The sequence below is a fragment of the Nicotiana tabacum genome, chromosome 2 (assembly GCF_000715075.1).
Source record: "Nicotiana tabacum cultivar K326 chromosome 2, ASM71507v2, whole genome shotgun sequence".
Classification (NCBI taxonomy): domain Eukaryota; kingdom Viridiplantae; phylum Streptophyta; class Magnoliopsida; order Solanales; family Solanaceae; genus Nicotiana; species Nicotiana tabacum.
In genome coordinates, this window is record NC_134081.1 from 16,123,213 (window position 1) to 16,138,737 (window position 15,525).

At 41.0% G+C, this 15,525-nt stretch overlaps 1 protein-coding gene across 2 annotated transcripts; it reads left to right on the forward strand.

Annotated features, from left to right (window-relative positions):
- The first annotated feature begins 741 nt into the window (after positions 1-741).
- Positions 742-3,788, forward strand: LOC107782624 (CRM-domain containing factor CFM9, mitochondrial). 2 transcript variants are annotated; one of them, XR_012699445.1, is made up of 4 exons: positions 742-976; positions 1,093-1,771; positions 2,271-3,419; positions 3,495-3,788. XR_012699445.1 is itself a non-coding variant. In XM_016603519.2 (3 exons), the coding sequence occupies exons 1-3, from the start codon at positions 939-941 to the stop codon at positions 3,279-3,281; spliced, it is 1,728 nt and encodes a 575-aa protein (XP_016459005.2). In that variant the 5' UTR covers positions 742-938; the 3' UTR covers positions 3,282-3,788. The 2 variants fall into 2 exon arrangements, 1 of the variants encoding a protein (XP_016459005.2); XM_016603519.2 differs by having other exon boundaries at positions 2,271-3,788.
- The last annotated feature ends 11,737 nt before the right edge of the window (positions 3,789-15,525 follow it).

Below are 15,525 nucleotides of genomic sequence, written 5' to 3' on the forward strand. Positions count from 1 at the left end.
ACTAATCTCCAAATTAGCCCATGAATGGTGATGGGTCATATGGAACTTAGTTCAAGAGGGAGATTGTTGGGTGTGTCTGGACAAAGTCCGACATAGAAAGTAGAAAGGAAAAAAAAAACTACTAATAAGGAAGGAGTTGAATACTCTTAATGATGTGAGACTTTTTTAGGAAAACCGTGAAACCTTAGACGAAATTGAACAATATCACATTATTTTAAGAGTATCTTTGTGCTGTTTTAGTCCAATATGTTGGTTTTCCTTAGATTGGTGCAGAGCTAATTGGCTATGCAAATATGAAATGTTTTAGTTATTATTGTCATTATATAAAAATGAAACTACTTTTTATATCTCACTTTAATACTTATAACTAATGACAAATAATTTAAAAAATTAGTAAAATATCCTTACAAGTAAAATAGTACGATTAGAATTGTAAGATATCACAATGTATAATAAAACAATATAGCTTTATTTACATTGGGCCCAAGCTTTAACTAGTTATAATAATAGGAGAGGCAAAATAAAGAGAGGATGAAGTGTCATCACAAAAATAATCTTAATTTAAAAAAATAAAATAAAATACTTAGCAAAATTTAAGGATAGGATGACAAGTGTCATTACCAAAAAATTTTAATTTTAAAAAAGTAAAATAAATAAATAAAATATTTAGCAAAATTAATAAATAAAAAAAAGGATAGGATAAGTAAGACAATATAATTAGTGTAAAGAAAAATTAAGTACATAACAAAAGTGGACAGGTTTGGTCTGAGGGGAAAGCCTCAACTTAGGTTAAAGGACTGAGAACTTTTGTAACCCAGTTATATTCATTTCTCCTTCTTCCCCGAAATTAATCCCATCGTCCCCTTTGCCGCTGACTCCCTTTCCCCACAAAAAATGAAAGTAGAAGCTCAGTGACCGATTTCTACATTATCGCCATCATGTTCGTTTCCAGATACATTCAACGGCGCTCCTTGCAGTATATTTCCTCTCTCTTTTTTTTTCTAATTTTGTCAGTTAAGTTTAGATCAATTTAATTTTATACAATTTTAATTATCAAAGAGATTTTTTTTTTTTTTTTTTTTTTTACTATAGGAATGCGATTCTGCGGAGATACGATATGGTGAATATGATTTCAAGCGGTGAAAATACGAGGGTAAAAAATGTGGAAGTTCCTATATTTACTGCAACGAGTAATGTGTGGAATTGCAGTGGTGGAGTGCGGTGGATGTCGGGGAAGAGCATGAGGAGCAGAGTAGCAATGAGAATGCAGAATGAGTCAAGCAAAACCCTAAGGGAGATACGGAGGTCAAAGAAGTTGAAATTGAAGCTAATGACTGATGAAGAACGGTTAATTTATAATCTCCGAAGAGCAAAGAAAAAAGTTGCTTTGCTACTTCAGAAGCTGAAGAAATATGAGCTACCAGAGTTGCCATCTCCACGGCATGATCCTGAGTTTCTGACTCCTGAGCAACTGCAAGCGTATAAGAAGATTGGTTTCAGGAATAAAAATTATGTTCCTGTTGGTGTTCGTGGAGTCTTCGGAGGAGTTGTTCAAAATATGCATCTCCACTGGAAGTTCCATGAGACTGTGCAAGTTTGTTGTGATAACTTCCCTCAGGAAAAAATAAAAGAGATGGCCTCAATGCTGGCTCGACTAAGTGGTGGTATTGTGCTTAACATACACAATGTAAAAACCATTATTATGTTTCGCGGCAGAAACTACCGCCAGCCAAAGAATTTAATACCTATCAACACACTTACAAAAAGGAAGGTGAGCTACAAATCTCTTTTTCTTTGCCTTGTCCCTTTTATGTAATCCACTGCTTATGTAAATAAAGCCTAGTAGTAACTTTAGAAGTTGATGAATTGTTATATGTTTCTGTTAACCCCTTAATTTTGTATTTGCTTGAGGGAACCTAGCTTCTGTCTGTGTTTCATACACCTATGTGATGTAAAACTCCCTGGGTGCTATGAGTCTTTCACATGTACTCCTGGTCCCTTTGTTTTATTCAGTTCAACTGAAGTTCTATTCTCTTGAATGTGAGCCCATTCTTCAAGTTACAATGGGTATACAGCATGTCTCATCTGTTGAACCATCGATATTTTGGAATTTGTGTTGAACATAGGGACTAAAATTCTGAACTCTTTTAATTCCTATTGTATGTAATGAACTAGCTTTTCTGTAACTTGCTTAACAAAGCTGGAAATTTGAACATGTTCTGGTGATGAGTACACATCTTCTGTTTGACAAAGTTATCTCTTCCATGTAGGCATTATTTAAAGCCCGATTCGAACAAGCACTAGAATCACAGAAATTAAACATAAAGAAAATAGAACAAGAGCTCCGGAGGAAGGGGATAAATCCTGATGATCCAGCAGCCAGGGCCAGTATCCAGCGAGTAGCATCCACATTCTTCAATGCCATTGATAAGAAAGAAGGAAGCCCATATGTCTTTCAGGAGGATATTGGTACTAAGTTGGGTCTCAGCAGTAGTATAGACCAAACACATTCAACAGCTGAAGACAGTGACCAGGAAGAACTTGACCGTTTTATTGCTCAGATAGAACAGGCAGCTGATGACGAATGGGCAGCTGAGGAAGAAGCAGAGAAAGACGAAGTAGGGAAGATGAGATATTGGAACAAAGAAGATATAGGTAGTCGATTCAGAAGATCTGGAATGATGGGAAGTGATGAATCAGATGATGAGTCAGGAGGGAGGAATAGTGGCTGGAATAAGACATACGGAAGGAAGATAGCTGATGACGATGGACATGATGATGTATCTGAAGATGACAATGAATTGGACAACAATGATGACCGACGTGGTAGAAGCAATTACGCTGATTCCGGCATGTACAAGGCTCCTGACAGGCATCCTAAGTATGAAACGGAGAAATGGCAGAGAGGTAAGAGCAATAGACCTATAAGTGAGGGAGGTTCAAGCAGAAATTTTGATCCTTATTTAAAGGGAAAGATTGGTACAGAAGGTTCTGGTTCAGACATGTTAAGTGACTTTGAGGAAGCCATGTGGAATTCAGATGATGAGGGAGGGCAGCACTCAATGCTACCAAGTGAGTATAGAAGTAGTAGTGACGAGGGGGAGGATTATGATAAGGTAGCAACATTGGGATCAAGTGCAGAGGATGCACCTGGTTCGAGGGCATCAAGAGGGGTAACTAATAGCTTTAGGACAAGTAGTCAAGAGCAAATGAAGAAAAATGAGGGTACTTCCGAGAGCAAGACAAAGGTGAAAAGCTCAAAGGACTTGGATGAAACTTAGGACAGCGACTGACCGGGCCATTGGGGTGCCAACTTTGACGTAGAAATAGTGCTCACTGGATACAGTGGAATAGAGGCCAGTGCTATTTATGGTACTTGAATAAAGAACTCTGATTTGTGCAAGAAATCAGGAAGAAAGGTATGGATTAGTATCGCGTTTAGTGGTTACTTGAAGTAAATGCTTTCAAGTTGAATGCACTTTTCATATGGGCAGGGAATCGAGCTAAACTGTTTCTTCTTGTCTGCTTGCATCTACATGTCTGAATTTGGGTGAAACGCTATCAACGCACAGAGACACTGCCAGTGCACCTGTATTTCTTCTCCTGGATTCTCTGTATCCATATCGTTTAAGTACACAAATAGTTCATATTCCCTTCTCATCATGTTTGTCGAAGCGTGTTGCTGAAGAGTAGTACATTGAAGAATCTGGGGTGGTGACTTTTGTATAATATCAGTGAACCAAATTACTCTTTTGATGGTATAATGAGATGGACTCTTGACTGGACAATAATGCTGTACACCATTTTTCATTTTTTTTTGTTACTGTTTATTTGAGCACTATGTCTTTCTCCTGATAATGAGCGTAACAGGTCCAAATCCATAATTGACTTGATTATTAGTTATCAGGTTGTTGCGGTCTCATTTTACTATGACCTGTTTAGTGGCTCGCATAATGTACCAAAAGCAGAATGGGTATTCCTCGTCTTAGGGGAGGAAATAGTAATGGGGGAAATGTATGATCTGAACTCTGTTATCGTGGTTTTGTGTTGGTGAATTCCTCGAAGTTAGAATTGTTGGTTTTCTTCTGATGCTTTCGCAGCTTAAATTATTGATGGTTTATCTAGGTTTTCACTGTTCATATTGGTTTATCTTGGTCCAATAAAACAGTTGACAAGCATAAAGCAATCTATACCTTACCATACATAGGACTTGTACCAAAAAGCACAGGTGTGTGATCACTAAAGTCAATGAAGATTGAGGAAGGTAGTGTTGAATAATTATGCCATTCTGAAGAAATCTTCTTCAGAAGAAAAGAAAAAAGTTTCAGAATGAAGAGTTGAGTTGAGATTTTGTTAGAACAAGCGCATAAGGAAGACTCAATACCTTTATGGGACAACCTTTGCTGTGTAAAGATTCGTTAAGGAACATATACTGATATTATTTGTGTGTTGATAAAGGTATTTAGAGAGCTAAAGAGAAGATGTCTACCATCCGAACATCTTGGAAAGTTAGAAGATATAATCAATTTGATAAAAGGATCAAGTCAATGACCTAGTGATCAATGAATTTGGTGAAACTATGAGAGACCAAAGATCAAGTTCAGGTTGCAGACCAGCAGGTAAGATCAAGTTCAGACCAGCAGGTAAGATCAAGTTCAGGTTGCAGACCACAAATATCAACAAAAGGAACAGAGTCACTGACGAATTGGCTGCCCATCTCTAACGAATTTACTCTTTGTCAGATGTCCCAGCAAAGAAAGCAAAGAAACTGATTACTGTTCTGTAGAGATTCAATTCGCATTACACGCACAGCACAAAACAAAGGAACACAAAATGATCATTGACACATATATACTACTAATATAGATCATCAGAAACCGGTATATCCATCTAATACAATGCAAGTTGTAGTATTCTATTAAGTAAAAACAAAATGCTCACTAACCTAGCTGTTTATCCGTAAAACGGTACAGTTGAATTTATACGTGGTTTCTAGATAAGTGAATTAATTTGATCCTGAAATAAATAAATAATTGAAGAATTATGCAACACTTAGCCTTAAGATATGGACGAAACAACAGAAGCAACAATTTCGGGAATAAGGTTTCCGGGCACAAAAACAAAAAGAATCAAGAAATCAGAAGCTAAGATTGGATTGAGTTTTGTATAAAATATAGTATAAGTTTGCCAGAATAGTCGTGCCCTTTACAATGGCACCCAAGCTCACTATTTATAGCTATGAAGAAGGTCCTATGGTCGTGCCCTTCTTTACTGTCAATTATGAGGAGCATTGATGAAAATGTAATAGTGAACATAAATGCCAAATTTCTTATAACAGGTAACTGCTCTTAATGCCATGAATATTCCATGTTTAATACTACCGGGAGAGGAGCATTTATCACATCTTTATTGAGCATTATTCTTCCCGGTGACAAACGAAACAGTTGTCTTCAGTCATCCCCGTCTTGGGTTCCATGTGTCCCTTTCTTGGACGGCCACGTGCCACAACATATTTTACCCAATACAGATAGTCCCCATGCTTTCCGGTGACATAACTTTGTGTTACCGGAAAGTTGGTAGAAACACTCTTTTGATGGGAATTACTATAATTCCCTCTGAAAGCTTCTGACGGTTGATTAGATGCATATCTCTCCGTATTTGATGCCCCGAACACGTGTCTTCCCATGATTCAACACATCTTTTGCCGATTATCGAGGTAATCCTCGCCATGAATTTAGCCGCCAAAACTTTTACTTATACGTATCAACTTCCACCCTTATATTTCATAACCGTTCGAACTTCCTTCATCTAACTTGCATATTGTTTCTTCATCTTTTTTTTCTTCTAATTCTCTTCAAACGGAAAACCCTTTCTTTCCTACAATGGCTTCTTTTTCGAAACGTACCGGTTCCTCAAAAAGCAAAAACAGAGCCGAGGACCTTGCTCCCCCAACAGTGGGCTCGATCATCCCTAGAAGTCTTATTACCACAAAAGACTTCGAAGAGAAATTTCCTACTGCTAATTCTCGTACATGGGCCGTTAACAGGTATCCTTCTTCAATACGTCCTTCCAGCATTCCTGTTGTGAAGGAATACTATTGCTGCCATGACTTAGAAATTATCTCTCCTGATCTATCAGAACGAGCCACCCTTCCTAAGGAAGGTTTTACATATGTTTACATGTATCCCTTTACTTTGGGTGCGTTTTCTTTGAGCGGAGAGCTTGACTTCGTGATTGCGGAGTTTTGCCTCCGTTATCAGGTGTGTTTGGCACAAGTAAGTCCTTCTGTGTGGAGGACGGTTGCTTGCCTTCGACGTTTGTGCTAGGAAACTAGAGAGGAGCTATCCTTAGCTCACACGATAAATCTTTGTTCTCCCAAAATCTTCCGCGGGGGAATGATAAACCTCTACAAGCGTGGCCACCATGCTTTATTGTCTAGCATGGATGATGACAACGACCGTGGGTGGATGGAATGATTCGTTGCAATTGCCACCGATGACATCATTCCGGCAACGACTTTATCTTTTCTGGCCGCTTGGGACCACACTCGTAAGCTCTTTTTTAGTATTTCCTTTTACTAAAATAATTTTAATGGTCGTATTGATCCTCTATCCTTTGTTTGTTTCAACAACTCGTTAGGTCCCACCGGTGATTGAAGATTTGGACCGGTGGGTACAAAATATCTTGGACGTTACAACGCTTGAGACTCACTTGTGGAAAAAACTGGCCCTAAATAGGGGTGGAAGGCCAAGAATCATGGTAATTCAAACTTATCTTATTTCAATTTTTCATGTAAAGAACTTGATTAATCTCTTCTATCATGTCTATGAAATTAGGTCAACCCGCGGGCTTTGTTACTGTTCCCGAGGAGGATGTCTTGGCTGACCGTGCTGATACGGCGAGGCTGCTTCATGAGGCACTTACTCGAACAAGTGGTTCCGGGCCTGCTTAGAGAGTAAATGCTTCTCTTCGGAGTCCCCGACTGGAAGACAAACAACTAAAGAGAAGACGCTCCTTTGCAGCCGGGGAAAATAATAAAAGGGCGAGGACCGATGCCCCCGGGTCTTCTCCGGTAGCGATGGTGACTGGCCCTCATTCCGGGCCAGTCATAGACACCGTGATAATCGACGATGATGAAGAAGCTAGTGATGAGGGAGCTTCTCTACATAGAAGATGATGACCCTCATCATCTCAACAAGATGCTCAACCTGTCGAGAGAGTTACACCAACCGAGGATGATGCCTCAACACTTTGGAGAGAATTTGATTTAGTAGATAATGTCAACTCCTGTTTACGGGCCCCAATTGTTGTGTCCGGTACTTCGGAGTTGAGTTCCAGACCATTTCCATCTTTGGTTGGTGAGCATCCAACAACTAACACTGCACTTGACGCAGTTCCTTCTCACTTTTTAACTCCATTAGCTTCATCTCCATCTTTACCAACACCAGAAACTGCTACATCACCTCCGCCGACCGCGTCTGACCACGAAGAAGATGTTTCTCTTCCACAGTCTCCAGTTCATGGGAATTTGGGGCAAAATTATGCTGCCCCTTATGAAGATCCACAAAGGAGGAGGAACGTTACTCTTTCGGTCTCTACCGGATGCAACTTGCTATTCCAGCCGGTGGAGCTTGCTAATTATCTGAAGCCTTTGGCTTTAGAGAAAGACTAGGAAAAGATTCAAGCACTCTTAGGAGAGTGTTTGTTGAACAAGGCTATGCATAATGCCGCAGCGGTACATGCCTTTCTTCCTTTAGCATTTCTTCCACTTTTAGATGTGAACATCTCCTGAATTTTACCCTTATTACTTTTGTAGGCCAAATTTCTTGTTTTCGAGGGCCTTCAAAGGTTGATACGTGAAAAAGAAGAGATTATCTCCGCACGAGATCAACTTTTGGTAGAGCAAAAGCAATATATCGCTCGCATTTCGGAACTGGAAGCCAAAGCCGCTGAGACTGTTGTATTGGAAGATCGTTTGCGGCAGAGTGAACAAGAAGTAGTAACCCTACGCCAATAGATTGGCCCTCTGAGGGTTAGATTTGACGAAGCCAGGGCCAAATGGGTTGAAGTTCATAATGTTGTTCTTGCCGCAACCGAACGTCACTGCCTCCGCTAAAAGAGTGATTAACTTAAAGGCAACCTTGAACTCCAAAATTAAAGATCTTGTTGCAGCGGGAGCGAGACACAGCCAGCTGGAAGAGAAGTACAGAAAAACTATCGAGCATAATAGGCTCTTTAGTTCAACTTTCTGCGACCTTGATGTCAACCTCAAATATGCTAGGTCCTCTCGGGAAAACCTTTCTGCCGAGGTAACTCAACTCAAAGAAGAACTTAAGCGCCGAGCGACTTCCCTCGTTGTTGAAAAAACTTATGCCATGTACAGCACGAGGAGAAAAACCTTGGAAGAGGCCAAAACTGGTGTCATTGATTTTGATGCCAAAATTGCTAAGGCCCGCGAGCTTGAGTTAGCTGCTAAAAGTGGACTCCCATCAAGGTCTGATGCACCTGGTCCTTCTGGTTCCGGTTCCGAATTTTCGGGAACTGAAGAAGAATCGGAGGATGATGATGTCGAAGGCCAAACCGGTGAAAATGTTGAGCCATCGGTGGATCCATCTACTTCTTCCAGGGGCGCGTGCACTTCTCTTCCTCCTGGTTCCGGAGACAATGCAGTTTAGCTTTTCTTTTCTTTTTCCAGTTCTCATATCTATGCCATTTTGTCATGTTTTTGTAAATAAAAACATCTTTTGCTCAAGTATTGTTTGAGTCTTCTCGTTGTTAGAATATTCCTGCAAGCTTTTAATCTTTGCATTTTCTTTAAGAATTTTGCGCAGACTTTTTTGCGTCATATTATGTGAAACTTTTGGGTGTATTCTCCCCGAAAGAATTTTTGGCTCCGGGTATCAGCCCTTTTCCGCGAGGGGTTTGATAAGTATTTGTGCAAGTTTACTTTTTGCGTCCTTTTCATATGTGAATTCGGGTGTATTTTTCTCCGATGGCATTTTCGATTCCGGGCATAAATTCTTCTGGAACCAACCCTTTAACGTGAGGGTTTATATAAGAGAGAACCCTCTTATGTTTACGGTTCTTTTGAGGAGGACGCCTTTTATTCATTATAACACTAACATTTGAAGTACTTTTTTAGCTTTCAAAAGACAAAGTTAATTCATCGTTCAGACAAGAAACCAGATAAAAACAAAAAGATTTCATTTTATTCCCTCTATATTCAAAAAATACTTAAGCATTTGCTATGCTGAAAAGAAATTGCCATTATATGTGGCTAACTTGTATAACTTGTTTCTAGGCGGCTGTTCGCATAGTCCCCGGTCCCGATGGCGTAATTATATTTCCGATTTTTCGTTCCAGGTCGACGTGGCAGTCATAGTTGCCGTATCCTCATATCATTCCCTCAGTGTTCGAATGCGAAGAATGCGAATTGGAACACTGGAATTTGTGCTCGTGAATGATCAAATAACATTTGCTCAATAACAAGCTTAACTTCCCGGTGGGAATTTGCTATAGAGCAAAAGATTATCTAACCATCCTCGAGTGGATCTCTGCTTGTGTGTCTTGCTATTAAAAGTCTTATTGATGATGTCTTCATAGTATGCTTTATGTTGTTGCCTCGTTAAAAACCTTGTCAGAAAAACCCAATTGGGATAAAAACTGAACGAAGGGAAAAAGAGTGAAGCACATACTTTCCGATCGGATAATGTTCATCAAGAATAATATCTTTTGAGGTATTCCATGTTCCAATTGCTGGGCAACCTTTCTCCATTTTGGTTTTCCAACTCATATGAACCTTTTTCGGAGATAGCTGAGACCCGGTAGGGGCCTTCCCACGTTGGACCTAACTTTACCGCTTTGAGCTCCAGGGTATTGTGAGTTACTTTCCTTAGGACAAAGTCACATACTTTGAAATAACGGAGGTTGGCTCTTCGATTATAATACTGCTCCATTCTTTTCTTATGAGCTACCATTCTTACATATGCCAATTCCCTGCTTTCATCGAGTAGTTCCAAGTTGACAAACATTGCTTCGTTGTTCGATTCTTCTTCTGCCTTGAAGTATCTCAAGGTCGGTTCCCTTACTTCCACCGGGATTAAAGCTTTTGCACCGTACGCGAGGGAAATTGGGGTTTCACTTTTGCTTGACTTGGTCGTAGTTCAGAATGCCCATAAAACTCCGATTAATTCCTTGGGCAAATTTGCTTTAGCCGCTTCCAACCTTTTCTTGAGGTTCTGAATAATCACTTTGTTCGTCGACTCCGTTTGACCATTTGCGCTCGGATGATAAGGAGAAGATATGATCCTCTTTATTTTCAAATCTTGGAGGAACTTTGTAACTTTTGCACCGATAAATTGTGGCCTATTGTCGCATGCTATCTCTTTTGGTATTCCGAACTTGCAAATTATATTTTTCCATAAGAAATCCACTACTTCGTGATATCCGATTTTTTGATAAGAAATCTTACCTTTTCGGGAGCCGGCGGTAATGGTCCGACGATGTCCATTCCCCATTTCATGAACGGCCACGGAGATAGGACCAAATGTAAGAGTTCTGCCGGTTGATGCATTAGTGGCGCGTAGCGTTGACACTTATCACATTTTCACACGAAGTCCTTGGCGTCTTGTTCCATGCAGGGCCAGTAATATCCTGCCCTTACCAACTTTAACACCAAGGAATTTGCGCCCGAGTGGTTGCCACATATCCCTTCATGAACCTCTCTCATGACATAGTTGGCTTCGGACGCTCCTAAGTACCGGGTAAACGGGCCTTGAAAAGATTTTCTATACAATTGGTCACCCTTGAAGCTATATCATGTTGCTTTGGCCCGAAGCGCCCAGGACATTTTCGGATCTTCAGGTAGCTTTTCGTGTTCGAGATAATAGATAATTTCATTCCTCCATTCCCAGACTAGACTAGTTGAATTTACCTCGTAATAACCATATGTATCCAGGACTGAGTTCATCAGTTGTACTAACGACCCGGACTCTGATCCCTTTGTTTCTGTTGATGATCCTAGGTTTGCCAATGCGTTTGCTTCTGCATTTTCTTCCCTTGGGATATGAGTAATTGACCACTCTCAGAATCGTGCCAGCAGAGCTTGAACCTTTACCATGTATTGTTGCATGCACTCCTCTTTGGTCTCGAAGATCCCGTAGACCTGATTTACCACCAGTTGTGAGTCGCATTTGATTTCGATGACCTCGGAGTCAAGTCCCCGGGCCTACTCGAGTCCTGCAATCAAAGGTTCATACTCTGCTTCATTATTAGTTAAGTGGACCATCATGATGGATTTCCTCAGGTTTTCCCCGAAGGCATGATTAAGACTATACCAAGCCCAAACTCTTTTACGTTGGAAGATCCGTCCGTAAATAAGGTCCAAACCCCTGATGTCGATTCCGATATTATCATTGCTTACTTGGTAGCCTGAGGCAATAATCCCGAACTGAAATCGACCACAAAGTCAGCCAAGACTTATGATTTAATCGCAGTCCTCAGCTTGTATTCTATGTCGAACTCACTCATTTTGACGACCCATTTGGCCAATCTACCCGAGACCCCGAGATTATGGAGGATGTTTCGCAAAGGGAAAGTAGACACCACGGCTATTGGGTTGGTATTGGAAATAGCGCCTGAGCTTTCGAGCAGTGACTACGAGAGCTAAGGCCAGTTTTTCCAAATGTGGGTAATGAGTTTCTGCTCCCGTGAAAATTTTACTAACATAATAAATAGGAGATTGCGTACCTTCGTCTTCTCGAACTAAAACCACACTTACCACAACTTCTGAAACTGCAAGGTAAACCAACAACGTTTCCCATTCTTTTTGTTTTGAAAGCAATGGAGGGCTTGGAAAGTACTTCTTTAAATCGCTTAAAGCCTGCTGGCATTCCGGGGTCCATTCGAAATTATTTTTCTTCTTGAGTAGTGCGAAGAAACGATGACTCTTTTCAGACGAACGGGAAATGAATCTGCTCAAAGGTTTCAATCTCCCTGTAAGCCTTTGGACTTCCTTCATGCTTGTAAGTTGGTCTGGGATATCCTCTATGGCCTTGATCTTATCGGGGTTTACTTCGATCCCCCTTTGTGATACCAGAAATCCCAAAAACTTACCTGAGCTGACCCCGAACGCGCATTTCTCGGGACTAAGCTTCATGTTATGCTTCCTTAGGATGTCGAAAGTCTCTTGCAGATATTTAATATGATCACCTGCATTTGAAGACTTGACGAGCATATCGTCTATATAAACTTCCATAGTTTTTACTATTTGATTTTCAAACATCTTGTTCACGAGCCGTTGATAAGTGGATCCGGCATTTTTCAACCCAAAGGGCATCACATTGTAACAATATATACTGAAATTTATTATAAACGAAGTTTTTTCCTGATCTTCCGGGTTCATCTTAATTTGGTTGTACCCGGAATAAGCATCGAGGAAATGCATTAACTTGTGCCCGGCCATGGTTTTAATCATTTGATCGATGTTTGGCAGAGGGAACGAGTCTTTCGGGCACACCTTATTAAGATATTTATAATCTACGCACATGCGAAACTTATTATTCATTTTAGGAACTACTACTACATTAGCTAACCCATCTAGATATCTTACCTCTCGGATTGAACCGATATTAAGTAAACGGGTTACCTCTTCTTTGATGAATTTATTCCTGGCTTCGGCGATCATGCGTTTCTTTTGTCTTACCGGAGGTATGTTAGGATCCAAGCTTAACTTGTGTACGGCTACCTCCGTTGGGATACCTGTCATATCCTCATGCGACCATGCAAAAACAATCGGCGTTAGATTTAAGGAATTTAATGAAGTCGGACTTGAGTTTCGAGTGCAGTCCTGTCCCCATATGGAATTTCCTTTCTAAGAATTCCTCAAATAATGCCACTTGCTCCAGCTCTTCCGCTGTGGACTTCGTCGCATCGGTCTCTTCTGGAACTTGGAAATATCTCGGCACCTGATTATCTTCTGACGCCTGGCTAACTTCATCTAGTTCAGGAGTAGGTGCCAAGCCCTGTAATTGCTATGCCACATGTTCCTTTCCTTTGCTACTGGAGACCAAAATTGCATTCATCTCCCTTGCCGCCGGTTGGTCGCCCCTTATCTGCTTAATTCCTTCGGGTGTTGGAAACGTCAGCAATTGATGGTATGTTGATGGTACAACTTTCATCTTGTGCAACCATGGCCATCCCAGAATGATGTTGTATCCCATATCGCCATCTACCACTTCAAAAAGAGTTATTTTCATTACTCCTTCAGCGTTTGTGAGTAATAAAATTTCTCCCGTAGTTGTCACACTTGAAAGGTTGAATCCGGCGAGGAGCTTCGTGGCCGGAATAATGCTTCTGGTGAGTTTATCTTGCTCCAACACTCTCCATTGTATGATATTATCCGAACTCCCCGGATCCACTAGAACACGTTTAATCTTAAAATCTAGCACATTTAAAGAAATTACCAGTGCGTCGTTGTGTGGTAGCAGCAGTCCGTCTGCGTCCTGCTCTGTAAAAGTGATATCGTCTTCTCGGAGCCTTTTGCTATGCATTATTGACACTTTTGTCTTCTTTGCAGCTAAAAAGGTGATCCAGTTAATCTCGTTCCCTCCGAAGATCATGTTGATTATTTGACTGGGGAATCTTCTTATGCTTTCAAGGGTTCTGCGTTGTCTCGGTTACGCCCATAGTTGTTCTTAGATCGGTCGCTCAAGAATTCTTTGAGGTGACCATTCTTTAGTAACATTGCCACTTCTTCCAGGATATGTCGACAATTCCCTATTCAGTGGCCATTCGTACCGTAGTATTCACACCACAAATTGAGATCCCTTTTGTCAAAATCAGATCTTATCGGTCTTGGGAACCATGCTTCTTTGATATTTCTCATGGCCGATACCAATTCCACTATACTGACGTTGAAGTTGTATTATGATAATTTGGGGTAGGAAGGATCCCGTGATCCTGTCACTTCTTTATCCTGCAGTGATCGATTATTCCGACCGCGATCGATCCTCCTGTCGATCGCAAACCTGTCAGATGTACGAAATCCTCTGCTACGGCCTTCAGTTTGTTCGTAAGGCAAAAACCGGTCCCTCGAAGTTCGCATGTACGCGTCATAATCATCCTTTGATTTTTTCTTATTCTTTTTTCGTCCTTTGGTCGATGATGGAAAACCAACCTGATCATCTTTGATCCTTATTTTTGATTCGTACCGGTTGTGGACGTCCGCCCAGGTTGTTGCTTGAAACTCGAGTATGCTCTCTTTCAATTTACGAGAAGCGTCTGAACTCCTCGGATTCAATCCTTTGGTGAACACCTCAATCGCCCATTCATCCGGGACAGCCGGGAGCAACATTCTCTCTTTTTGGAATCGGGTAACGAACTCTCGTAGTAGCTCAGACTCTCTTTGCGCTATCCTGAATATGTCGGCCTTTCGGGCCTGTACTTTTCTTGCCCCGGCATGAACCTTGATAAAAGAATCCGCAAGCATTTCGAAGGAATCCATGCGAATACCACGTCAAGGCTCCCCTCGTGATGGTTTCTCCAAATTTCTTTAGCAACACAGATTCGATTTAGTGAGGAGCTAAATTATTCCCTTTTATCGCTGTTGTGTAGGTGGTAATATGCTCATGTGGGTCTGAAGTTCTATCATACTTTGGCATTTCGGATATTTTGAACCGCTTCAGGATTAACTCTGGTGTCGCACTTAGCTTGTACGACAATTGAGTATACTTCTTTGAGTCTGGTTATATCAGCATTGGTGGTACGCCCGAAATCTAGTCCATGCGGGCGTTTACTTCCCTCATGAACCGTAAAAGTTCATTCCTGAAAGAATCGTTCTCGTTGTTGAGACCAGATCCGTTCCCCCCAGCCCCATCAGAGCCAATTTCACCCCTGGGAGTGTTGTTGCCGGTCCTTCGTGTTGTTTGATTCGTGGGAATCCCAGGAGGGATCAGATCTCGTCTGTTTGCTTTATTCGAAGCTCCCGACATCGCTTGCTTCATCTCCGTCATAACTTTATCTTGTCGCGGGAGGTGGCCTAGAATGATCGTTTTGTTGCTCTTGCAAGACCCTTACCGCGTCGACGACATACTCTTCATCAGTGTCATCGGGAGTGGTCCCCCGAACATGTCGAGGATACTGCCTGTCATGCACTGGTGTAGCGTCACTTCCTTCGTTATGGGTATCACTGATTGAGGCTGATCCCCTCGAATCTCGGGGTTGTGCATGTCATTAACAGTGTTATCTGCCATTTCTTATGATTTTTTCTAAGACAAAAACGAGATTAAAACAAGTTAGTAAAAAAGGCAAGGATCAATTTAATTACACGGTTATCTAGGCCCCACGGTGGGCGCCAAACTGTTTACCCATAAAACTGTACAGTTGAATTTATACGTGGTTTCTAGATAAGTGAATTAATTTGATCCTGAAATAAATAAATAATTGAAGAATTATGCAACACTTAGCCTTAAGATATGGACGGAACAACAGAAGCAACAATTCCGAGAACAATATTTCCGGGCACAA

Bases quoted from the DNA above. Each gene is read 5' to 3' on its own strand.
- LOC107782624 (XM_016603519.2), top strand. From the start codon at position 939: ATGTTCGTTTCCAGATACATTCAACGGCGCTCCTTGCA. The intron at 977-1,092 runs GTATATTTCCTC...TTTTTACTATAG, and splicing joins ATTCAACGGCGCTCCTTGCA to GAATGCGATTCTGCGGAGAT. The intron at 1,772-2,270 runs GTGAGCTACAAA...TCTTCCATGTAG, and splicing joins ACACACTTACAAAAAGGAAG to GCATTATTTAAAGCCCGATT.